This window comes from Strigops habroptila, chromosome 7 (assembly GCF_004027225.2).
Source record: "Strigops habroptila isolate Jane chromosome 7, bStrHab1.2.pri, whole genome shotgun sequence".
Lineage (NCBI taxonomy): Eukaryota > Metazoa > Chordata > Aves > Psittaciformes > Psittacidae > Strigops > Strigops habroptila.
In genome coordinates, this window is record NC_044283.2 from 59,370,088 (window position 1) to 59,394,930 (window position 24,843).

Here is a 24,843-nt window from a genome sequence, read left to right on the forward strand (position 1 = left end):
GTTTTCTAGGGTGCTTTCAGAGGTCGAATTGTAACAGCACTGAGGAGTGAAGCAAAGAAAAGAGTCAATTGATTAGCTAAGTGCAGCACAGGCTTTGCCATTCAGAACAAAACCAAATATTGCAGCTTAAGTAATCTAAATGTAATGCTGATCATGCGATAGAAGCAGAGCTAGAAATTTTCCTTCTTCATTCAGCACTTCTAAAAACGTTTTCTTTTTGTCTTGTTGCATGCCATATCTGTTGTTTTTCTAAAACATTTAGTGTAACATAACAGGATAAAGGAGCAGTTCTCTTCCTTTTCCTTCCTTTCATCTCTGACAGTCTGGTTCAAAGATTGTCATCGTTACTGCTGAGGCTCCCATAGATTCATAACAATTCAGAACACACCACTCCTAAATTTATTCAGATGTTTTCTCCCCTGAAACAACTGACTGCTTAAGCGTGCACTGCATTGGCAGTAAGAGCACGCCATCCTCCCCCTTCTTCCCCACCATTTCCAGCTTTTCTGTGATTCTGCTTGTAAACCAACATACGTTATAGTCACAGAGGGAAGAATTTATGCATTCTCCAACAGATCAAGTAACAGTGAAAGGACTTGCTCAGACTTCTCGAGTGGGGTCAGATGCACCTTTTGATGCAGTAGTGGAAGGACATTTGATCTTCCAAATACTTTGGAAGCAAACAGATGCAAAGAAAACACTCCAAAACTGGTTTAGACGTAGCACTACTGTGCTGCTCAGGTAAGCCTGTGCTACACTTGCACTTGCTTAAGCCACCATCACCTGCTATTGAGACAACCAAATGCTGGAAGGCTTCCTTACCTATGTTACTCCGCAGTTGTGAAAGGAGAGATTTCAGAAGGAGGGGAAGCTCCATGCTATATTCTTGAATTTGCATTGAGTCTGGAGTGTTACCAGTCCCTTTTAGAAACATTCGTAAAATGGCACAATTTTATGCTATTCATTTAGCAGGGGTTTAAGGGCCACACTTTTGAGTATCACAGCATGAATTATTTTAATGACAGTTTTAGAAGCTTTCAGTAGTTCTTGATCTATCTGTATTAGTGGGTGTTTTCTCATGTATATGTTTCATCTCCTGAGCTAGCTGGATTAAACCCATCTCAGTTTCCAAAACTGAGTATTTAAGTTTTTTCTTAATGGAAGGTTGAACATTAAAATTTAACTAAAGCCTCAAGATTTTGGAGTTTGAACAAGCTATATGAAAGCAGGTCTCTTAAGTCTTTCAAATGAAAAATTTTTAATCTGAACACAGCTTTGCAGTGTTCAGAATCTATGTGTTTCAGTATCTCTACAACCTGGTTCTCCATTTTTGTGTCCTTCCAGAGCATGCTATCACCATCCTCAGAATTTAAGCTGCCTATATCAAGTCTCTTCCCATTATGGGCTCAGGATCGTGACTCAGTTCTGTTATCAGCAGTTATTTGTTGGGGAAGAACTATCTTGAGACTTGACATTGATGTCTTTTACCAGTCAAAGACAGCAGATAACCAAAAATCTCCCATTAGTAGCAGAAACGTATATTAAGAGACAGCATTGCTCTGTAAAGTATGTGTTGTACCCTTGTACCTGTGAGATGACTATCTTATGATGGGACTGAATTCCCAATCCTGTTCACAAAAAGCCCTTCTTAGAGTGTCAAGCTATTTCTAGGGGTTTACTGGGAATGTATCGAAAGAGGAAGGGGGAACATTCCCACAAGAGCTAACAGCAGGGAGGGGAGCAAAGCCTGGAGAAGGATGCTAATGGCTGAGCTGGCCTGAGGCAATGAAGAAAAGTCCTACTAGCGGTGGGTCCAAGAAATACCTCAACACCAGAGCAGTTGTGTGGAGTTGTGCACCCGCTTTTTAGCCTTTTAGTAGTATTCATCAGGACAGTGACTGGCGCAAGTACAGGATTAAACATCTTTTGTCCTTTCAGGACATCTAGTTATTTCCAGCAGCAGTTTGCAAAAGCGGGGCAGGTATAGGAGAAACTGAGGAAACAACAGATACACAGCTGTTAGATACATACCTTGCTGGATGCCCATGAAATGAGCAGGCAACTGATTCAAGAGCCTGAGCCACAGTTATGATACTCATGTGTCCTTCGCTCTGTGGCCAACTGCATTTTCTTAAAACATCATAGTCTTCTGTAGTTCTGGAAGCTTTAGTGCTCATTATAAGTGTCAGTTTATGAGCCATCACTATATTTAATTGCAGTATTGTATGCATGATCAGGCTAGGGTGAATTAAATAAGCAGGATTGTTTTTAGCAGAAAACAAAGTTAGATCTTATATTCTAATAACCCTCTTCAGCAGAAGCTATTATCTCTATTTCTATACACAGTGCTCACCATAGCTACTCGATTTTATTTTTCTTGCCTCATTTCATCACCTTTACTTATTTCCAGTCATTATATGGCTAGTAACATTGTAAGTCTACTTAAATTGCCTTAACTGATTGTTCATTCCTGGATATTCTTCAGGAGGTTTTCCCATATAACCTAGTTTTGATTATAACCATGTGTTGCTTTATAAATACAAGCAAAAGTGAACTTTAAATGCGTCAGAAAGTTGTTGGCGTGTTCACTTTGTTCTGCAGCTTCCTTACATATGCACATTAGGAACAGGACTTGAAGGCAGAATTTATCTTTCACTTCAGCAGTAAAGTAAAACTAATCAGTAGGTCCATAAAAGCTCCATCAGTGCAGCAGTTGTTTAACTGCATTCACTCTGGCATGGATTCAAGGCACTGCTTTGTAGGAAGCCCTTGACCTAGAACATACACAAGTCAATCAGAACTCATAGATTGTCCAGTATGTATCTATGTATAGCCAGCTCTGTCTTGGTTGGTTAGTGGATTTAACCATTGTTGATTTTTCCGCATTTTCTTCTTAAAAATCCAACCACTGTCTTTTATGGATAGAAGCTTCTCTAAAGAGTTTTTAACAAAACAGCTCAGGATGGATGTAGTTTGCTATAGCATCACCAAAGTGTGATATAATATAAACACTGAATTTCAAAAAGCAAGGAGGTCAGCATTAATGGCTGCATACCTATATCCACAAGCCCTTGTATTGCATTTTTACTTCTGATAATATCCTAAAAATTCCTAAAAGCAGTACAACTTGCTTTGTTTTTCCCACCACCCATTCTTCTAATGTTCTCCTAAGAAACAACAGCAGCTGTTAATCATGTTTTTGTGTACTTTCCTTGCATTTTTCCTCACCACAAAGGAGAAACTCTCGATGAGGTCTTAGTACCATCAGTGTTCACATTAACCTTATTACGATCATTGGTGTTATATTTTTGCTGGATATTAGGAAAAATCTATTACAGTGTTAGAAAATTAGACCTGATTTTATACCTAGCTGCCATTCCTGTAGAGGCAGTGGTATGGGAAGGCATACCTTTCACCTTTCTTTCCTTCAGGTAAGCAAGAGTATATACCTTAGTTGTGCAATGGGGAAAGAATATGGTGAGAACAGTGCAAAACTTTCTGGGGAGCACGTCTTTTACTGGGAGCTTTTTTACATCTAAGGTAATGCTTTCTGCAGGCAGGGTCACATAGGAGGAGATAGGCCATAGCATGGCACTGCTAATGAGTATGCATACTAATTGCAAGTATTGTAGCATTTGTCAGTGGTACTGGTAATGTGAGTGTTAGAAATGAGGGGAAACATCTTGAGAGGAATGAATGCCTAGTGAATAATATATCCCAACTGTGCTGCATCTGTTAAACTTTTGTTTGTTTGTTTGTTTGTTTAAAACTAGTGAGAAGAAACTTATCACAGATGCCCTGAATAAAAATCAGTTCTTGAAGAGACTGGAGCCTCACCAGGTCCGAGATATGGTGGAATGTATGTATGAAAGGACTTTCCAGCAAGGGAGCTACATCATCAGACAGGGAGAGCCAGGCAATCACATTTTTGTGCTCAAAGGTGAATATTGCTTACTCATACAACGCACAAGTGCAAGAAAAAGGAGAGTAATTTGGAAGTCTTTGCAAGGAAACCACAATGATGATGGTTGTGCTCTTAAATCATTTTTGCCAGCCCTACTGAAGGCAATGCAAGTTTTACCTGTGAGTTTTATGAAACAGAGTGAGAGCAACAAAAAGAGCCTTAGAAACTTGAATCTTGCTTTAATGCTATTTCATGGCGTCTGTCATTTCTGAAAGCCTAGAGGTCAGCAAATCCATTGTGGTGTAGCTATAGCCAAAGGAAGAACAAGCACACTTTAAAATACAGAAAATTGCTCAATGATGAAGCCACTTGTGAAATAAACTTACTTTTCAACATTCATGAGAGCTTATACCAGTTTTCTGTGTATGGGAAATTGCGAGATGAGGTCTGAGTTTATTGTTCTCAAAGATTAGAGGTCTGGTTTGTTTTCAAAAGAGCTGCAACAACAACAAAAAAGCCTTTGGATAAGAAGACTTTCCTAAAATATTGGCAGCAGGTCTGAAGTAATCTCACTGCAGTAGAGTCATCTGTGCTGACTGCCACTGTGCTTACACTCAAATCTCAAATGACAGATTTTTGGAAAGCACATCTTCTGGCTTCTTGCTTCATATGATTGATGGTCGCTGTGTTAGGATAACATAGATGGTGCAGGGAGAAAGAGGAGGCAGGATTTGTAATGTATTAGTCATATTCTTGCTAGACAAAATGATAACGTTTTGGAAAACAGATGAAATATGAGGAAGTTGTGCATATAGAAATTTTTCTGGCACATGAGACTCTTTTTGAGGAGTCAGTGGGTGTCTTGGAGAGAAGAGGGCTAAGCTTTCAGAGCATGTTTTTTGGGCCATAACCTATGAAGAAACTCAGACTTTCTTTGGCTTTTGCTAGGTCTGTAGTAAGGCTCAAGGACAATTTCTTGAAGATTTAATGTGATTTTCATTTTTCTGTCCTCTCCTTTGCATTCTGCACATATATACATGTGTATAAACAGGCAGACCTCAGGAGTAATTCTTCCTGTGTTTGCTATTTTAAGACTTGTTTGTCTACACCACAGTAGGCTGTCTGAACCTGTACGGACTGTTTTGTTGTAGCAAAGGTTTGTTCCACCAGGATTTAGAATGGCTGTTTTCCATGGCCTTTTAGTGTTCAAAGGTTTCTCTCAGCTTTCCCTCCCTTCCAGAGCAGATTTGTAGATTAGCAATACACTTAAAAAAAGAACAAAACAAAACCAAACTCAATCAAAAAACAACCACCCCTCTTGCCCAAAACCCCAACAAAGTAAACCCAAAAAAACCTCTGTCCTTTTCTCCTTCTCCTTTCTCTTAATCTCAGGGTCATGGTTCCGAGTTACCGGCTGGGCTTAAACCACGACAACCCCACAAACCTCTACTGGTTTGTACATGTGTTTCAAAGCACTGTTCGCAATTGCTGCTCCTATTCCTTCCAGAGAGTGGCAAAGCCAGAATATTGTTTTGTTTTCTCTTCACTCTGTGCAGTTGAGCTCAGTTTTAATGCCTATTATCCTGATGATTTTTGACAGAGGGCAGTCTGGAAGTCTTTCAGCAGGATAAACTACTCTCCTCAATACCTGTGTGGACAGCATTTGGTGAACTAGCCATTTTATACAACTGCACTCGGACAGCCTCTGTGAAAGGTACCTAAGGTTTATTATAACAACACGGTCAAAAGGAAAACTGTGTATTTTTGTGAGGTCCCTGTTATATCCAGATTTTCTTTGAAGTTTTCATTTAATACATGTCTGCATGTCTTGATTATCTACAACAAGCTCATGTTTCCCGCGTTCTTTCTGCTTGGGAACTCTAACACTATGCCATGAATATAATTCCACCTCCAACTGATAAATAGTTAGGCATCTCCAAAGTCTGCTGTTTAGCCACATCTGTGCCAAACTAACTGCTATGGAAGGATTATGTTTTAATGTTGAATGATTCAGAAGCAGCGGTGGTCTTTGGCTCTTATGTTCTTTCTTGCGTCAAATGCAACTCTGAGGCTGAAATTACAGTTAGTTGGAATTGTGTTGATTTAAAAATGAGCAAATTGAATAAAATAAGAAGTTGTTTGCTTTAAAAGCTTCTGGTCTTTCTTCCTGCATGCAGTTTAAGCACTTAATCATTGCTGGTTGTGCAGATGGAAGTTATTACATCTAATCTGTTTTTGTTGTTGCCTGATAAACAGAACAGCATCAATAATGTGATTATGTTTCTTACTAGTACACTAATCTACTTGAATGTGTTCCCTATTTCCCTTTTTTGCTTGCTGTATAGTATTAGCATTATAAAGTAGTATTTCTGCATAGTAAGATGTCATGCTGCTTTAGACCTTTGTTAACGTTAATTGGTTTTGAGGTAGGACAAGAGCTGTCCAATTATGGACAAGAAATTGTGTTTGATTACTTAAAATCCCTGCAGAAACCTGCCCCTCCCCAATAGCTTTCCTGTATTTCTTGTTGTGAAGGAAGAGCAGTACAATGCCATAGATGAGCATGACTAGTAAATACGTATGTGAAATCCCTTTCTTGATGCTGGATCAAGAGACATTCTTCACCTGCAGGCTTTGAAAACTGACAAGTGAAGGACTTCAGACAGACAGCATTTCAATGGCTGCTGCTACACAGCAGCATGTTTACAAGCAGCAGCTGTGTTTGAAACTGGGAATGTGATTTACTCCTATGTTTCTAAATTTCTCTATATCTCATCTTTGAGATTACAGGCGCTTTTCTAGCTATATAATCGTTCTATTTAGTTAAGGTGCAAGATACAGGAAAAACCTTCGCAATAACTTGGATACTTGCCATATTTTCTTCATGAAAAGTAAACTGAAAGGTATTATTTAGGAGGAAAACAAAACCAAAGCAATACCTTCGTTCTCCCTTCCAACATCCAAAACTAGTCTTGAGTTATTTTGATAAATGCAGTTAAGAGCATACGTGTATATCAGGGTTAAGTACAAAGAGCAATGACTGTGCATCATTTTAAACCTGGCATTTTTCTTTCCTGTAAAAATTATTCTGTGTTCATGATAAATTGAGGAGATCAGTTGCTCTATTTTTTTCTGTAGCTTTCTTTTAATCCCAGAGAAAACAGCTTTGTTCTTTCTTATGACAGAAGGAAAATTGCTGAATATGGTGGAGCGTCTTTTAAAAGAAGATATTAAATTGAACAGAATCATCTTATTTTGCTTAAATTAAAAAGTGCAATGTGTTTTGTTGTGTCAATGATTGCACATGGAGGCTGCTTAGTGGTTTGCACCTTTGATGCTGGATCTTATGCATGCTTACTGTATTAATATTTTGATTACCTCTTGAAAGATAATGATTAATGTTTTGATTACTCTATTCCCTCACTAAATGGCTACTTTGGAGGAAAGCTGTGTGAGGATCACAGGATTAAGTGAAATGTATTTCTTGACCTCTGTTATTTCTATCTTACTGCATATCTCACAAACATTTGCATGTAATGTGAGTTAGAAATGAGTCCAAGACATATTATTCAACATTTATCTCATAAATGATAAAAACTTCGGCCAAGTTTTTGTTTCTTTCAAATAAGCTCCTTTGCAGATTACATTGCAGCTTTTGAGTGCAATGACTGTGCATGATTAGGAGTAGATCTTCACAGGTATTCAGCCCTGTTTGTGCTCATAGTAAATGGCTAGGTTTTCAAGGTTACTCAGCCTGTGGAGTTGCATGGAAAGTCGTCTGTGGAGGAACCATTTGGAAACCTGTGCCTTACTTCAGGGGGCATTGTTTAAGTGGGAGCTAAAATTCTTTTACAAGTCCGATTGCAGTAGGTGCTGGATATTTTAAAATTTGACCTTGGGCATTTTGAAAGAGCTAGTCTGGCTAGTACCATGACCTGATACTGTAATACCTTCCATCACACTATTTGGAAGCATTGTTGATTTTGTTGTTGTTTTTTGTTTTCTTAAGCAATCACCAATGTTAAAACATGGGCATTGGACAGAGAAGTGTTTCAAAATATCATGAGAGTGACAGCACAAACAAGACAAGAGCAATACAGAAACTTCCTTAGAAGGTAACTATGATGCATTTCTATTTCTGATACTGGTTTCAGCTTCTTCTTAAGGTGCACAATACTGAGTCTGTCTTATAAAGAGGGAGAGAAAGAAGCGGTCTTAATGCAAAGGGCCTCAAAAGCCTCAGTACTTACCTCTTTTCATTTTTCTTTTGAAGATTCATAAAATCTTTTTTCTCATTTTGATTGTTTTTATCCTGTATTACATTAGGAAACAGCAATAGGTTTTTGAATGCTTTTAAGTAATGGAACAAACGTATAGGAAGGTAACATGGCTAGAAGTTAAAACAATATATTAAATAAATAGAATTAAATAAATCCTCCAGCTAGAAGTTAATTTGCTGCTAGAGTAGATTAAGCAATATTCCTCATCCCTTGGAGACTTGAATATGAGAACTGCATGTCTCTCAATTTACAAACCAATATAAATTACTAGGAAATCTGCAGAGTAGAATAATTCTCCCTCCTGCAGGGAACACAGAGTAGTACAGTGCTTTTCCTTAAGAAGAAGGTCGAATTAGAGGTTCCAAACCATAATTAGCTGATTTCATATTTTCTTTCTTTAACAAAGAAGGACCATTCTGGTTTGGCTTCAAATCAAGACCTCAGGCCTGGCCGTGCATAGAATGTCTTCTGTATTTCTGCATCCATTTCCATCTTTGATTTCTATAAATATTTCTTAGCTGAGCCTGAGTAGCTGGAGAGCTCTATGATTTCCGAGCTTTTATAAGTCTGAGTGCTTAGGATGGGAGGTTTTTTCTTTCTTACCAGCAAGTTCACTAAGTCATCGCTGTAGTTGGATTCTCTTTTAATAGTTGTCCAAGTAGTATTGAGGTTGTTACCTTTCTCTGATTTTGCAGTCTCTGGAGTGCACTGGAAAAATGTTATTGGATTACTCTAATGTCTTGGTTTTGCAATTAATGGATTCTGTATGACTGTTTTGAAATCAGTCCATGTGCCCACTAGAGTTTTTTTTACCCTAGTGAAATACAAAGTAGATTTACAAACTGACCAATGTTTGCCACGTTTGTAATGTGTATGAATTCTGTTTATCTGAAAAACAAGATGAGAATGCTTGAGCCTTCCAAATCAAGATTTAGTTCTATATTATGTGTTTTGTATAGCACCACCAGTTTTGCCAATTATAAAACGTGGTTGTACAAATTGTATAGATGAGAAGAGATTATTAAAAAAGTATTAATGACAATTATTTTTGTTGTTTGCTTTTTCTGTTTGGTTTTGTTTTGCATTTCTGTTTCCTGGAAGCGTGTCCCTGCTGAAAAACTTACCTGAAGATAAGTTAACCAAGATCATGGACTGCTTGGAGGTGGTAAGATACTGTTAAGTTTTCCTAAGTAGTATGCAGTAAGCTTGCAAAATAACAAGGATAAATAAGTAAAAACAAAATGAAAAAACAACCAAGCTTTTTTTAGTCTGACGGTGGGTTTGGAGTGGTCAGAGTGGAATTCTAGGTTGGCAGCAAATAATAACATTTAGTGGCATAAAAGTTAGTTACACCTTTGACATGGAAGGCATCAAACAAGTAGATAAGAGGATCTATCATGTAGCCTTTGTTAAGATGAAACACTCAGAGGAGAAAAAATAAGGAATATGTATGAGAAACAGATTACAAAGCTGAAAGTTAACATGGAAAAATGCTTGATTGAAAGTTTAATGATGAAGGCAGGGTTCCTTAGCAGACATGGAAAAGTTGGTGCTTTGGTAGCTTGCAATAGATGATTTAGGCATTCCCACTGAGGTGTCAAGTCCAGAATTACTTTTGGAAATGGGATTTTGATCTAGAACTCTTTTAAGAGCTTTTTATTTATTCTTTTTTTCCTCATTTTCCCCTGCTTCATAAGGATGGTGTGTTAATACTTTTTTTTAACAAATAACATGCTGCTGCATTAAGATATGTTACAGATTGGCCACCATGCTTTATGTAGGGAATGATTGCATATTATGGAATGCAACATGTGCAGGAGATAGGAAGTTAAACATCACTGGAACATCCAGATGTATTAAGAACTCTGCATAGTAATCAGAATTTTCAAAGAGGCTAATCATATACTGAACAATATTGTCTCTGTCTTCCCCGCCCCCCCCCCAACAGGAGTACTATGACAAGGGAGATTATGTTATTCGGGAAGGAGAAGAAGGCAATACCTTCTTTATAATAGCAAAAGGAAAGGTAAGATGTAATAAACCTAACTTACAAAATAACATAAACATACACCTGTATTTCAAAAGCTACCTTGAAGGATGTGGTCTTTGGTCTACAGTAAAATCTGTGCAGAGAGTTTTCGAGCATGCTGTTAAGTTCACAGCACTGTGTTAAAAGCCTGGAGCAGCGTTTCAGAGATTCAGGGAGCCTAATTTTCACAATGAACCCATGTTATACTGTTGTAATTATAATGTAATTAAAGTATGTCCTGAAGCATAATGACACTGACGCAGAGATGTAAAGTCAATTTCTTGTAAAGGAGATTTGATCCTGTGTCTTCTCCTCAATGTTTCAATATCTGATGGGCAAGCTATAGACTTGTGAAATGTCTAAGAAATAACAGGGTCCTAGGTTTAATGGAGAATGGCCTTCTAGGTGACTCAGGGTCTATTCCTCCTCCCGGAGGAGTAAAGCAGCAGCCTTTACCCGTCAGCTGTTACATTGGAGGCAGACACAGGACTCTAAAGAATCAAATCAGGAGAATTTTCTTCAGTGAACTTGCAGTAGGGTTTTCAGTGTCCAAAACATGTCTGTGTCTGGAGATATTCTGATTTCGTTTTTGCTAATGGTTGTGTGCTACTGTGGAAGTGGAATTTCATGACAGGAAATGTTAGTTAATGTCTCTGGAGACTGTATGTTTAGCTGAGAAGAGAAAAAGCTTGTATGATGCCTGCCCACTGTGGAACTGAAGTACTTTTAAGTTTTTCATTAAAATGTAATTTGTTTTGCTCTGTTTTAAAAGGAAAGAGGAGAAAATGTTGGGGGGTGAGCAGTAATTGAATATATTAATTTTTCCATCTCGGCAAATATCAGAGAGGTGTCAGGGAACCACAGAATCATAGAATGTTTGATGGTTTTAATTTTTGAGAGGAGGGAGGAATTATATACATTTGTAACTCTTTCTACATCATTACTGAGTTTAAGACATTTATGAAATACTCAGAAGGGAAGGGGGAACCATGCAACACTTTGAAACGTTCCTTGCTGAATTTTTGTTCCTGTACTTTGCAGGTGATAGTTACCCAGAGTACTGCAGATCACTCGCAGCCTCAGCTGATTAAAAATCTCCATAAAGGAGATTACTTTGGAGAAAAGGCTCTCATTAGGTTTGTTCACATTGTCTGATTAACGATGTATATATAGTATTTCAATTGACTTGTCACTGTATGTTGGATTATACAGCTCATGGCTATTTTTAATATAATCTTTGCTTTGATTGTAAGATCAGCAGAGGAAGGCAATGACTGAATTTGTCTTAATGTTTTGGTTTTTGTAGGGAGAACTTAAACATACACACTGTCATCTACCTTTGGTTTTTCCTGAAAAAATCAAATGCTGGCATTGTTGCTTATAGTTTATATTTCAGTAAAAGCTGTGGTGAAACCTTGTGCCAGGCTCTATATGACTCCTAACATGGATAGGTGGTGTTTCCATGATGGTGCTCATGATAGTAAGAAACAGAGAAAAGGAGTACACAGAAGATATGACCAAATATATAGCACATGTTTATGTGGGTAATTGAGTAGGGATCGTTTGTTCTTTAAAGTGTTTTATATCTGAAAATCATTTCAGAAATTAGTAGTAAATCCTGATTTACTACTAGATGTAATGCTAATTACATCTCATCCTAAATTCTTGGAAAGTTGCTAAAGGAAGTCATGATCCAAATCCTATTGAAACTGGAAAAAATACTGTGCTAGGCAATAAGAATGGCTAGTAAAATGCTGTAATTGTGTACTTGGTTCAGCAATACTAATCTGTATACAGGCTGCAGAGGTCTTTGAGGAGTTTCACCTATAGCAGCTGTGACCTTCCATGAGTAGAGTGTGTGGTACTTTGAGGATTTTTATATGCTTCTCACTTTTTCTGTTTCAATTCTTAGTGATGATGTCAGATCAGCAAATGTTATTGCAGATGAATACAATGTGGAGTGCCTCGTTATAGACAGAGAGTAAGTATCATGCTACAGCTTAATGAAAGGCTTGCATCCTCTTTCAGTAAGTTAACAATAAGATGTGACTTCACTGTAGGCAAACCAAAATGTTTCCTTAAATGAATAGTGAATGAGTGGTTATGCTTTTGGCATACTGAGCTGTGGCTATGCTTTAGACAAAGACTTCGTGAAGAGAGGCTCACAGAAGGTACAGGAGCATGGAAGCTTAAGAGTAGTTCAGAGTTACTCCTTTCTTTCTCTTCTTGTGCTGTTGAGGTTTCGCATTCGTTAAGTGCTATTCATTGTCTCAAGGAAACAACAAAATACCCTGGTGTCCCTGGTTCTGGGATGTCCTTTTGTTGAGGGGGACATGCAGCCAAATTCCTGATTTTATTAAGTAAAGGCCAATTTTACACTTCCTAAAGTGGAAAAGAATGGGACAGAAGATGTAAGAAAGGAAGCTCCCAGTGGAAAGTGAAACAGCAAACCTGTATTTCTCAAAGCTGGCTGTATGGATGATTACCTGAAATGCGGACAGCCGCCATGCTTTTCCGTGCTGAATCCCAAAAGGGCTCCTACTGAGGACCAGGATTCTACCCCTACTGAGGAAATGGCATCTTGATCTGTGAATGCATTGTCCTTTTCTTTAGCTTGTTTAAATAGGTTGCAGAGAAGCATGCCAAAGCTGGTGCATTCTAGGGGAAGGGGATACCAACAGGATTGCAGTAGATAAATCAAGAGTTGGCATGGCATTGCCGGAGGGTGGCACACAGTATGAGAAACAAAACAGGATGAACTGGAAGCACTGGTCGGTTCCCAGAGCTACAATATTATTGGTATTAGTGAGAGTTGGGGGAATGAATCTCACAATTGGAATGCTGGGATGGATGGCTACTGGCTGTTCAGGAGAGATAGGCAGGGCAGGCAAAGTAGAGGTGTCACACTGCATGAAAGGGAGAGGTTTGAGTGTACAACCCTTACAGTTAGTGATGATGTGGTTGAGAACCTCTGCGTGAGGATTAGGGGGATGGAAAACAATGGGTACATTGTAGTGGGTGTCTACTAAGCTAGAATGTAAGCACTGATGAGTTGTTCTGTAGGCAATTAGGAAAAAGTTCTGGGTTGGTAGCCCTTGCCCTTGTGGAACATTTCAACCTCCCAGACATGAACTAGGAATTTCATGCTGCTGTGACTAGCAGGTCTTGGAAATTCTTGACATTTGTAAGGAAGACCCAGGGAACTACAGACCTGTTAGTCTAACCTCAGCTCTGGAAAAATTATGGAGAACATTATACTGGGTGCTACTGAAAGGCATTTAAAGAATAATGCAATCATCAGGCACAGTCAACCTGGGTTGCCTCTCCTCAAGGAAGGGTCCAGTTTAACTAATTTGGTATTGTTCTATGATAAGGTTGCCTGCCTAGTGGAGGAAGTGAAGGTGGTGGATGTAATTTATCTGGATTTTAGTAAGGCTTTTGATACTGTCCCTCCGCATACAGTGGGACTGTATCAAGGATCCTTCTGCAAAAGTTGTGCATGGTGCACTGCAAGAAGAACTGGCTGGCAGGCAGGGCTCAAAGGGTTGTAGTGAATGGGGTTACATCTAGCTGGTGACCAGTCACCAGTGGTGTTCCTCAGGGTTCAATCTAGGGCCAGTTCTGTTCGATACCTTTATCAACGGTCTGGATGCAGGAATCAAATGCACCATTAGCAAGTTTGATGATGATACCAAACTGGAAGGTGCTGTTGACTCTCTTGAGGGACAAGATGCCTTGCAGAGGGATCTAGATCCAGAGCATTGGACAGTCCTTAATGACGTGAAATTTAACAAGTCCAAGTGCCAGATTCTGCCTCTGGGACAGAGTAATGCCAGGTACAAGTATAAACTGGGAGAGGAGTGGCTGGAGAGCAGTTCTGCAGAACCACATCTGGGGGTGCTGGCTGACAGCAGGCTCAAGGTGAGTCAAGAGGGCGAACTGCATCCTGGTGGTGTGCATCAAGCACAGCATAACCAGTCGGTAAGGCAGTTGGACTAGATGATTGTTGTACCTTCCTTCCCAGTGAAATAGTCTATCCTTCCCACAGTACTGTTACTCACCTGTGAAGAGGCAGAGATTATTTCAATCACTTGAGCCCTAGGTACATAGTGCTATATCCTTTGGAGTGGAAGGACTGATAGCGTGAACTCATGCCAAGCTGGTTCCTGTGATAGGGATGGTGGAACCACACTTAATAACCATAGTGCATGTGGAAGTCAAAGTACACCCAGCCTGCTCCGAATTATTTAATCATAACATGAAATGACCTGAGGAAATCGCGTACTCTCTCTCCCTATCCTTTAGCAAACTAAGCTTGGTACTTCAGCCTCCTCACAGCTCTTAAAATTTGTATTGTCAAAGTGATAGCATAAAGCTCAGTCTGGGTCATAACTTAGAGGCAATTCAAAGCCTTGATGCAGCAGCACAGATACTGGGGGTTTTGTCTTTCTACTGTGCGTTCAGTGGTTTATACTGTTTTGTTTGGGGTTTTAGGACATTTAATCAAACTGTTGGAACTTATGAGGAGCTCCAAACTTACCTGGAAGGTTATGTGGCCAATCTGGCCCGAGCTGATGAAAAGCGACATGCAAAGTAAGTCAGATCATTTGTTAGGCACATCTTTAGCAGGTAATGATAAAAAAAAAGTGGTGGTTGTGTAAGTAAAATCATGGATGGTAGTTGGTGGAGACAGGCCCCCTAGGAATGATAGCAATCAATATAATAATAACTGGATATGCTTATGAAGTCCAATAATATTTTTTTTTCTGAAACAAAAATTGCATATAATCTCAGCATATTGACTGTAAACCAAGAATTCACTCTATCCCAAGAAAACTGAGCACAGAGAAGAAATGAGAGTGTGCTCAAATAATTTCTTGCATTCTGATTGTAAATCCTTTGACTGGCAAAACCCCTAAAGGCCAACTCCCAATTAAGTTAATAAAGCTGTATTACTGTACAAAAGACTAATTGCCATTTCAAATAGAAATAAGCAGACATAAAAGAAACCATTTATTTTATATGTTTCATGTAGCGATGGTGCTGTTAAAGAGTTTGCTTTTAGCTCTGGACTGCGTTCCTGGTTTTATCTGCCCCTGATTTCAACCTGAGCACTACTGGGAGGTTAGCAGAGTATGATTTTCTTCCATTTATAGGTATAGCTGCATTTTTATTTCTGATCATTCTACTGGAACTGGTACACACTCCTTCGGGAATTGGTTCTCGAACTTAGAGTGCCCCAAGTTTTGTAGCTGACTGTAATTGGGAACCTAATCAGCTCTTGATAAAAATACTATTGATTGTACTCAGTGAACTTCAGTAGCATTTCACTTCTAATTTACTTCTAATAGGATGTCCAGAAAGAAAGTGCTTCTGCATAAAATAAAATTAAGATTCTGTGAGGAATTAAGAAGGTTTTTCTTTTATTTTTCATAGGAGTATTAGAGTACTGTGATACAGGTTGCTGGCAAGGAAAGCACTAACCTATGTTAATTTTTTTTAATGCAGAGGAAGATCTTTCTGTGGACAGTTGGCCAAAGACGTGTCTTTGGAGATGATAGAGCTGAAGGAAAAAGTAGCCCAGTTCCCTCCTTCCCCATTCCAGAATTTAGAAGTTGTCACAACTCTGGGTGTTGGTGGGTTCGGAAGGGTTGAGCTTGTAAGAGTTTGTTTTAAACATATTCAAGTAGTTCTCTGTCTTAATGATTGGTTTAACTGTTGAAAAATATGAAGGATTTTAATATTCTGCATAATTGGGCCTCTCAGAGGTAATTCTATATAAAGCAATGCAAAGTTTAAAAATACTTTATGGACTTAGATGTTCAAAGAAAAAAAAAATCCATTCTTGCATGCCTGCATCTCCTGCTGTTAGAAGTATCTTCCTGGTCACTAGACATATATTCATCAGTTGGCGTGTGTAGAGTTTGCAGATGTGCCTACCTGCATGATGTTCCCTGAATTGCAAGACTTTTCCCAAGATTCTCTCTGGACCTGAAGTAACCTCCAGCATCATATAGTCTGTGCTGTTAGAATTACTTTGGTATGCCCCACAGCAACTATAACCACTGCCATCTAGCTCTGAGCTGCATTGACTTTGAAATTTCCAATGATTTGTAATGGCTCTTTTGAGTCGTATTCAGCAGCATGAACAACTGTGTTTCTAGGATGCAAAGAGCCTCATTAGACTAAAGTCTTAGGTTCTACTCTCTGGCTGAGTAGCGAGCTCAGGGGAGAGCATAAAGAAAAATGTGAACTCTTCTGCAGGCTGCTGAAGGTAATGGCAAATTAAAGGAGACTGTGATTTTAGTGAAGTCAATAATCCTTTACAGTAGTTAGACCATCAATTGTTTTATTTTGATTCATGCTTCACAAAACAAATTTCCACATTGATTGGCTGCCAGCTTGGAAATTCTACAGCATCACCTGAACGGGAAGCTAAAAATTGAATTCTCAGCCAGTTGAAGAATGCTGATAGCTGTTTCTTTGGTTTCCTGGAAGCCCTGTTTTAACTTTCATCTTTTTATTGCATACTGGATAATATTTCAGTATAACGCAAAATCATTTGTAAACATTCTTCATAAGCTGCCTCTGCTTTTTGTTCTTTTGTATTATGCTACTGTTTAGAAATCTTAAATTGAAATTAGGATCTTTAAAATATAGTACTTATCTGAACTGCTGCTATTTTGTATACATAAAATGACCACAGAGAATGTTTAATTTTACAAGTGGACACTGGGACACTAAAAAGATCTGATGCTTGACTTAAAAATCAGACAGAACAGTTATGCAGAAAATCTGGAGTTTGTCCCTCATTACAGTCATCAATTTCAGTCCTGTGCTGTGTTGAAAAAGGTGGATATTACTGTAACTATTGAGAACAGATCGGTAAAACTTCCTTTCTTTCTTTGTCTCACACGTACTCATCATTTTTATTCGCAGGTTAAAGTGAAAAATGAGAACATGGCTTTTGCTATGAAGCGTATAAAGAAGAAACACGTAGTGGACACCAAACAACAAGAGCATATCTATTCTGAGAAGAAAATCCTCGAGCAGATATGTTCTCCGTTCATTGTAAAGTAAGTTGACCGTAAGGTTTCCGTGAAAGCTGACCCCCAGCTGACCCATGGTCAGCGTTATTAAGAATGAGGTTTGGCATTTCTGAGTTCTGGAGAAGAGACATTGAAGTCTTGTATTTTATTTTGCTTTTCCTAAATTGCTGCCATTTGTCTCTACAGACTATATCGCACATTCAAAGATAGTAAATATGTATACATGCTGCTGGAGGCTTGCCTTGGAGGGGAATTATGGAGCTTGCTGAGAGACAGGTAACAGCAAAAAAAGTGGAACCTTGTCCTTTAAAACCAGTCAGCTCCATATGTGTGCTGAGTAGGTTCTGTGTTCAAGGGCTGCCCAATAAAAAGACATTTAGTTCAGCTTTCAACTACATGAGTGACGTACTGAATGTCAGTGCAGAAAAGCTGTTAATGTTCTGGGTGTACGTATGTTACCTGGTTAATGAGGGGGGCCTTTTTAGAAGTTAATGGTCTGCAAGGATAGTGGTTATTTCTGTTCCAGGGGCAGCTTTGATGAAGCCACTACAAAGTTCTGTGTTGGGTGTGTGACAGAGGCTTTTGACTATCTACATCACATAGGCATTATCTACAGAGACCTGAAGCCAGAAAATTTAATTTTGGATGCTGAAGGATATATAAAACTGGTAAGATGTAACCCTTTTGTAATGTTATTCTTTTGTGCCTGTATCCTGTTCCCTTGCAGGGGGATATAAATAGGTAGCATGTAATTATAGTATCAGGATCCCAGAGTTTAATAAGCCTTATACCTCATTGGAAAAGAGGGCAGGCTACTCATTGCACAGTGAGAAACAAAGGCATTGCAAGCCGTTGACAAATGGGATTTGCAGCCTCTTGAGAGCTCTTTCCACAGCATAAGCAGCAAAAATAATTTCTCCCAGCAGCCAATCTTAATGTAAAGGCAGGAACCACATTTCCCAGGTGCAGAATCACTTTCCTGTCCAGCCTTAAGAAATCACAGGTTCTACTGTGGAAAGTGCAAAGAGAATATCCTTCAAAGAGCTTGAAATACCCAGTCAGAGGACAATGAGCTATTTTCCATGGGCTGTACATCATGAGTCCTCAAGAAAAGCATAGGTCATTCTATCCAAAAGGAAAATAATTCAGGAAATTACTCATAAGAATAATTTAATCTGTTCTATAACATTCAGCAATCCAGTGGAATTACTTCTTTCTCCTTCACAACCCTGTAATTGTTTTAGCTGTAAACTGGCAACTCTGAGATCTTTTCAGAAGGTGAGGAAGCAATTAAGACCGTAAGGTTTCCCAGTGCAAAACACCTCTGCATTATGCAGCATATGTTGATTTTGATCAGGTTGATTTTGGATTTGCAAAGAAGATTGGATCAGGGCAGAAAACCTGGACGTTTTGTGGAACCCCTGAGTATGTTGCCCCTGAAGTCATTCTGAGTAAGGGCCATGACTTCAGTGTGGATTTTTGGTCCCTTGGGATTCTTGTGTATGAACTCCTTACTGGCAGGTAAGTGCCTCCTACTCCAAGTTCTTACCTTATTTGTAGATTTTTTTTCTAATTTATTTATTTTTAAAATAAACAGTTTAGGGGTTTTCCCATCAGTAAATGGGAATGACTTGCAAAATACTTCTTATTGCCTCTTATGCATGTCTTGTCTTCCATCATTTCAGAAACACCACAAAGTGTAGGACTCATTTGCAATTCTGGTTTATCCATCCAAGAAAGGAGCCAGACACTGGCTATAAGAGGCTGGTGTAGAGCTCTTTTAACTGCTGATGATGTTTCCTGTGAGGAACAGCTGACAGCAGACTGTTCTTTTCCCCTTTAGTAGATGATGGGATACAGTGGGGTGGATGAACTGTAAGCAGGGCTCATTCTTTGCCTCCATGCACACTTCCATGACAACTCTTTGTGAATGTTCAGTGGTGGTACAACATGGAAGCTTCTCTGAGTTAGGCTGGCTGCCTATCTCGGAGGGACACATATGATCATGCATTTTCCCTGGTACCTACAGGCAGCTTCTCAGCTTCAAACTTTTCTAATATCTTAAGCAGACTGAAAGGCTGAAGGTTGTAAAACTGGGAAGGGTGGGGGTTTTCCATATTCTCAAATATTTGCTTTTGATGAAAAATGGCCACGTCTGCTCTTGCCAGTCATCCTATGTATCAGTGTTGCTTTCTTTTTCTAGTCCGCCATTCTCCGGGGCCGATCAAATGATGACATATAATTTGATTCTCAAAGGCATTGAAAAGCTGGATTTTCCTAAGGTAATAACAAGGCGGCCTGAGGATTTGATCCGCAGACTCTGCAGGTAGGAGGGCCACTTTGCTGCAGAGCCTGGGTATAGATAGATGGAGCGATTTAAGATCCAGACTAGAGTGTTGAATTCCTGATAACTTCATTTAAAAGTGTTAGTTATGCCTGGCACAGTCTGTTCTGATTATATTCAGTGAACTTGCATGGTCTGACTGTGTGTCACACCTCATAGTCTGCAGAGGTGTCATCTACAAATGCAGGCTCTGGGCTTTCTCTGTGCCTGTGAATTATTTTTGAAACTTATCTTAGGGGAAAATTGTTAAGTCTGGGCTGAGGAAAAAGCTAAAGAATTTAACTTTGTTATCAAACACTGTGTTTTAAAAATTGCTCCCAAAATGACTTAGGCATGTAACTCCCTCATAAGGGATAGGGTGCTTAAAAGACTGACTCAAGCCCACTAGAAAATGTGCAAAAAGGTGGTATTTCAAAAGGGGCAGCATAAATCAGAAGCATTAGTGCATAGCAGCATGCACAACCTGTGGCTGGCGACACTGCTGACTTTGAACTCCCAGCTCCACTGGGATTTCATCCATGGCACAGAACAGTATACACCCTGTTTGTGCAGAGGATTGAAAGGATCCTTGTAGCTGCAAATGTTGGCCTGCATCCTTTTGTAACTCATGACCAGATCTGCTGGCCAAGACAAAAAAGGTGTGCAACTAAAATTCAACCAGTTGATTCCCTACTGTGCTGCTCACAGCACAGTGACACCGCTTTGGCTTCCTGGATGGTTTCTCCATCCTCAAAAGAAAGGGGCAGTGAGCAACACCTCATTATGTCTGCTTGTAAGACCACATGTTGTGTGCAAGCTTCATCCCTGTGTAACTTAAATGCAAGCAGTTAGGACCTATAAATGCTCTTTAAAAAAAGTAAAAGAGAATATTTTAAAAAATAATAATCCTTATTCTTTTTTAAGGCAAAACCCTACAGAAAGATTAGGCAATCTGAGGAATGGAATTAATGACGTTAAGAAGCATAGGTAAGTGAAAGAGGCTGCCAAGAAAATTTGGGGTTTAATTTCTCCAGTGAACCCATAAAGCTCCAGGCGCTTCCAGGCAGATTGCGTCTCTGTTGCTATTGAGTGTATTTGTGACTCGGGCAAGCAACAATATAAACATAAATCCTCAGCATGATTATCTGGGAACATCTTGTTGTTTACTGGTTTCATTGCAGGTTGCCGGTGTAGGAGTTTAATTCAGTTCTCAGAGAAATCGATGCCTGTTCAGCATCTGCCTTTCAGACCTCCAAACCAATAAAATAGTTGCTTTTTAAGAATGGTAGTTAAGAGCTCTGGAGCAATATTAGGGTTTTGTCGTCTTTCTTCTACTGAAGAAACTCCTCTGTGGATTAAACATTTCCTGCTTTTTATCTGAGTTGTTTCTAAGCCCATTTCTAAGCTGTTTGTGCTTGGGAAAAGAAGCGCTTTGACTTCTCTGCTTGTCCCTTCATACTGTTAAAAGAGGGTGGAATTCCAAGGGGGTGCATATCTTTGCATGGCTATGCTTATGCATATGTTAACCTGCCTGTCGTTTTGGCACTTCTATAGAGAGGAGATGCACTGTATCTGGTGGTCCTGAAGCTCCCCCTGCTACCACTCTGTTGTATGACAATGGCAGTGCTCAAGTTTCCTCCTTCTAACAACTGTGTTGTCACATGGACAGAAGTTGTAATGAAGAAAAAGCCTTATAGCCCTTGTTCACATGTTTTTCAACTGCTAATAGAATAATGACAGAAAACAATCTTTCTCTCTTGGTCTCTCCCTGTCTGTCTCTCATTTCTTTTTAATCAGGTGGTTGAGTGGTTTTAACTGGGATGGTCTGAAAGTGAGGAAATTAATATCACCTTTAAAAAGAGAGGTATTGGCTTTGGCTTTCAATATCATAATGCTTTAACTTAACGTAAAGGTGCTTGTCTACAACATAAAGAGCGAAATTTCCCAGGGATGCATTTGAGTTATCATAGCTTCACATTTTTAGTGAAAATGGAATGAAAGAGAGACAGCAAGTGATAAATTACTTAAATTCAGTTAAATAATGGAAATATTATTCTGCCTGTGTAGTTTGCATTAGATTTTCACCATTACTAGAATAAATAGTGTCTGGTCAGAAACAAATACTGAAAAGAACTATTTTCCTTGGTAATGGACACGTTATTAAGATGAACTGTTCACATTACTGTGCAGAGTGAAAATTCCTGTATTCTCTTATTATTGAGTTACAGCACATCCTTCAATAAGCTTCCTATTTTAAACAGCCCATTTGTCTGTGCCCTAAAATGAAAAAAGATTGAGGGTAAAGAATTTGAAACTCACTTTGAATACAATTTGGAACAAAAGATAATTGAGATCTGCTTTGAGTAGCTGCCCCATGAGTGTAGATTTGGTCTTAAACAAATCTGAATCAAAATTGTATGCAGAGTGGCGCAGTTTTCTTATCGACTTTATAGGGCTTTGGGTGAAATCCAGGATTTGATAGTATTTGGGGAGTGGTTTTAAGGAGGCTAATGCCTTTGTTCTGTTGTACAATTTAATTACTGGTGGTTTAGAATGCGGGATTGCATCCAGTGACAGAAGTCATCCACAGCCTTTCATTCTTCCACTGGTAGCCATAAAAATTATGCATAATCAATGGGGAGTATTTTCAAAAGTCACTTTCTGAAACAAAGTTCTGTTTGTGTTTTTAATGTCCTAGTTGTCCGGACCAACTGATTACAGCTACTTTGACAGCTATCCACCTGAAGAGGGAACCCCTCCAGATGAACTTTCAGGCTGGGACAAGGATTTCTGATGTTTTTTTCTTTCGGGACATTTATAGAGACTCATAGGCATCACTTCTAAACCTGCTCTCTTGTTTCTTGTTTAAAACAAAATTACACAAGGTCTGTGACAAACACAATATTCCTTGAAGGACAGAAAAGAGTACAGCAAAACTTGTTCAGGTAATGTACCAAAATCTGTGTGCATCTCTTCATAACAAGGACATGCATTCAGTCCACGGATGTAACCTGAAGGTTTTTTGATACACAGTGTCTCTGTGAGCATTTTCAGACACTATGGATCAGAGGTACGGTTTTGCCATTGGAAATATCACTAGCTAATATTTTGATACTAACAAGGTTACCATATGTCTTTATTTTGAATGGAGAGGATGAGCACTGGAAACAAATAACTCTGTGGCATTTGTCAGCAGCTGACAGGCATGTATTTTTCGCTTTATCTTACATCTGCTGTGTGTTTCACTTTTTCCCATAATGGCCAATTGATTGCATTGATCCAGAAGCATGTAGAAAAGAGACTTCTACTGCAAGGTTGATTTGTTCTGATGCTGCAGCTTAAAGGGTACCACTGTGGAAACTGCCTCTCGGTCTAGTTTTGCACCAGGTTGAAGGTATGAGACAGGTTAAATGAAGATCCGATAGGAAACAAGGTGTGTATATATATATAACAGAGGTTTCCAGGAGAAGTAGACTGTGGTATGTTTTTCCCTTACTGCTTCAAAAAGCCATGTCCATTTCTTATGAGTTATCCCAAACTGGGTGACAGAGGGACTGCCATAGGGTTCCATGGTTTGTTCATTGGTCACAGTTAGTTTTTACTGCTGGATGGCCATTGCTTTGACAGCAAATCGATTTAAAAGTATTTTATATAACGTTCAGTCCAAATAAAGGCAGTGAAATATTTTCAATTTAATTCAGTGAAGGTCGGATTGAGCCCTTGAAGGAAGACACTACACGTTTGGCTGTTTTGTTTCCTTGCCTGGTGGAACACTACTGTGGAAACTTGCAGCCAGCAAAGCCTGTGCAAAATGGTCATAAGCATACACAATCAAAAAGGGAGGAGTAGAGGATGTAAGCTGGGACTGTAGACGCTTTAGACACTTGCAACTAACTCTGTTTAGCAATACCAAAGACCAGATTTTCTTTTCAGGATTTAGACAAGCACTAGACGTTAGGTATGTGTGTTTCTCGTGTGTCTGTCTTTCTCATAAATATTTTCATTAGAATGAAAATAATATTGTGCCAGTTTTATAAAAAGCTTTTACATGTATTTTTCCATTGAATTTATTAAGTAGCTTTCCTCTACATATACATAAAATAGGTGTGTGTATATATATATTCTTTTTAAAGTGAAGAAATGGCCATATGATAAGTTCAATGCAGTTAGCATTAAGTCTGTGCAGCTGTAGGATGTGTTTTCTTTACAAAGCTTGTTTAACTTGCAGTGTGTACAAAAAAGGGAAGCTTACAGTGCAAAGGGCAGGACATCATTAATTTTTTACAATCTCGTTCCATACAGCAGTCTGGATTCTTAGCCCTCAATTATACTTCTTATCCACATGATTCTGAAGAGACTGAGGCAGAAAAGATTACTCTGGAGAGAGAATCACTGATGTGATTTCCTGCAGCATGTACCCCATTATGTTTTCCCAGTGGATGTTGAGAAAATTAATGTGTAAGAAGGTACAATAAATGAGGTCACATTTTGTATTTATGTAGAGTTGCCATGTACTTTTGATTCATTTTATTTCTGGCATGTATGCAGTTGACTGAGCTGAAGTCTTCCAGAATCAGAAGTAGAAGCAGATACAACTGGTACAGGCTAAACATTCTTTGACCTAACCCCAACTATCTTTAACAGACAGATGTACGTCAGACTTCAACTTGGCACCAGTGGAGTGATGCTGTTGTAAAACAAAAGAGGATAAATAGGCAATTCAGGCTCATGTAGTTTCACAGTGCAGATTACAGGAGAATTGAATGGACAGTTATGATGATGATCAGATTATGCTTATTGTTGCCTTTTCTAATTTAAGGTCAGTGAAAAACAGATTTTGACGTTCAGGTTTTGGCCCTGCTGTGGCTACGTCAGCAATTGTCTGAGTTCTGTCCTTGGTGTGCTTATCTGTGTTTTGCCATTCTGTCTCATCAGCTTTGCTTTTATTGTGTGGCTCTCTGAGAAACCCAGCTATAGCTGCTCTTTCAGGCCTTCAGAAGGGTGATCAGAGGGCTGGAGCACCTCCCGTATGAAGAAAGGCTGAGAAAGTTGGGGCTATTCAGCCTGGAGAAGAGAAGGCTGCGTGGAGACCTCATAGCAGCCTTCCAGTATCTGAATGGGGCCTATAGGGATACCGAGAGGGACCCTTCCTTAGGAACTGTAGTAGTAGGACAAGGGTTAATGGCTTCAAATTTAAACAGGGGAAGTTTAGATTAGATATAAGGAAGAAGTTCTTTACAGTGAGGGTGCTGAGGCAC

General features: G+C 39.1%; 1 protein-coding gene across 4 annotated transcripts in view; it reads left to right on the forward strand.

Moving 5' to 3' along the window:
- Positions 1-24,086, forward strand: part of PRKG2 (protein kinase cGMP-dependent 2) — a 28,779-nt gene extending 4,693 nt beyond the window's left edge. For 2 of the 4 annotated variants that reach the window (XM_030492807.1, XM_030492808.2), the window contains exons 3-19: positions 3,774-3,940; positions 5,505-5,618; positions 7,914-8,019; positions 9,286-9,349; positions 10,133-10,210; positions 11,255-11,349; positions 12,126-12,194; positions 14,708-14,806; positions 15,722-15,872; positions 17,153-17,289; positions 17,449-17,538; positions 17,789-17,930; positions 18,620-18,783; positions 19,466-19,588; positions 20,510-20,572; positions 21,383-21,449; positions 22,284-24,086. In XM_030492807.1, coding sequence (XP_030348667.1) covers positions 3,774-3,940; positions 5,505-5,618; positions 7,914-8,019; positions 9,286-9,349; positions 10,133-10,210; positions 11,255-11,349; positions 12,126-12,194; positions 14,708-14,806; positions 15,722-15,872; positions 17,153-17,289; positions 17,449-17,538; positions 17,789-17,930; positions 18,620-18,783; positions 19,466-19,588; positions 20,510-20,572; positions 21,383-21,449; positions 22,284-22,379 — 1,825 coding nt within the window. In that variant the 3' untranslated portion in view covers positions 22,380-24,086. Of the gene's footprint in view, positions 1-3,773; positions 3,941-5,504; positions 5,619-7,913; positions 8,020-9,285; positions 9,350-10,132; positions 10,211-11,254; positions 11,350-12,125; positions 12,195-14,707; positions 14,807-15,721; positions 15,873-17,152; positions 17,290-17,448; positions 17,539-17,788; positions 17,931-18,619; positions 18,784-19,465; positions 19,589-20,509; positions 20,573-21,382; positions 21,450-22,283 lie in introns of those variants that run through there. The other 2 variants (XM_030492809.1, XM_030492810.1) reach the window with 2 other exon arrangements.
- Positions 24,087-24,843: the final 757 nt, after the last annotated feature.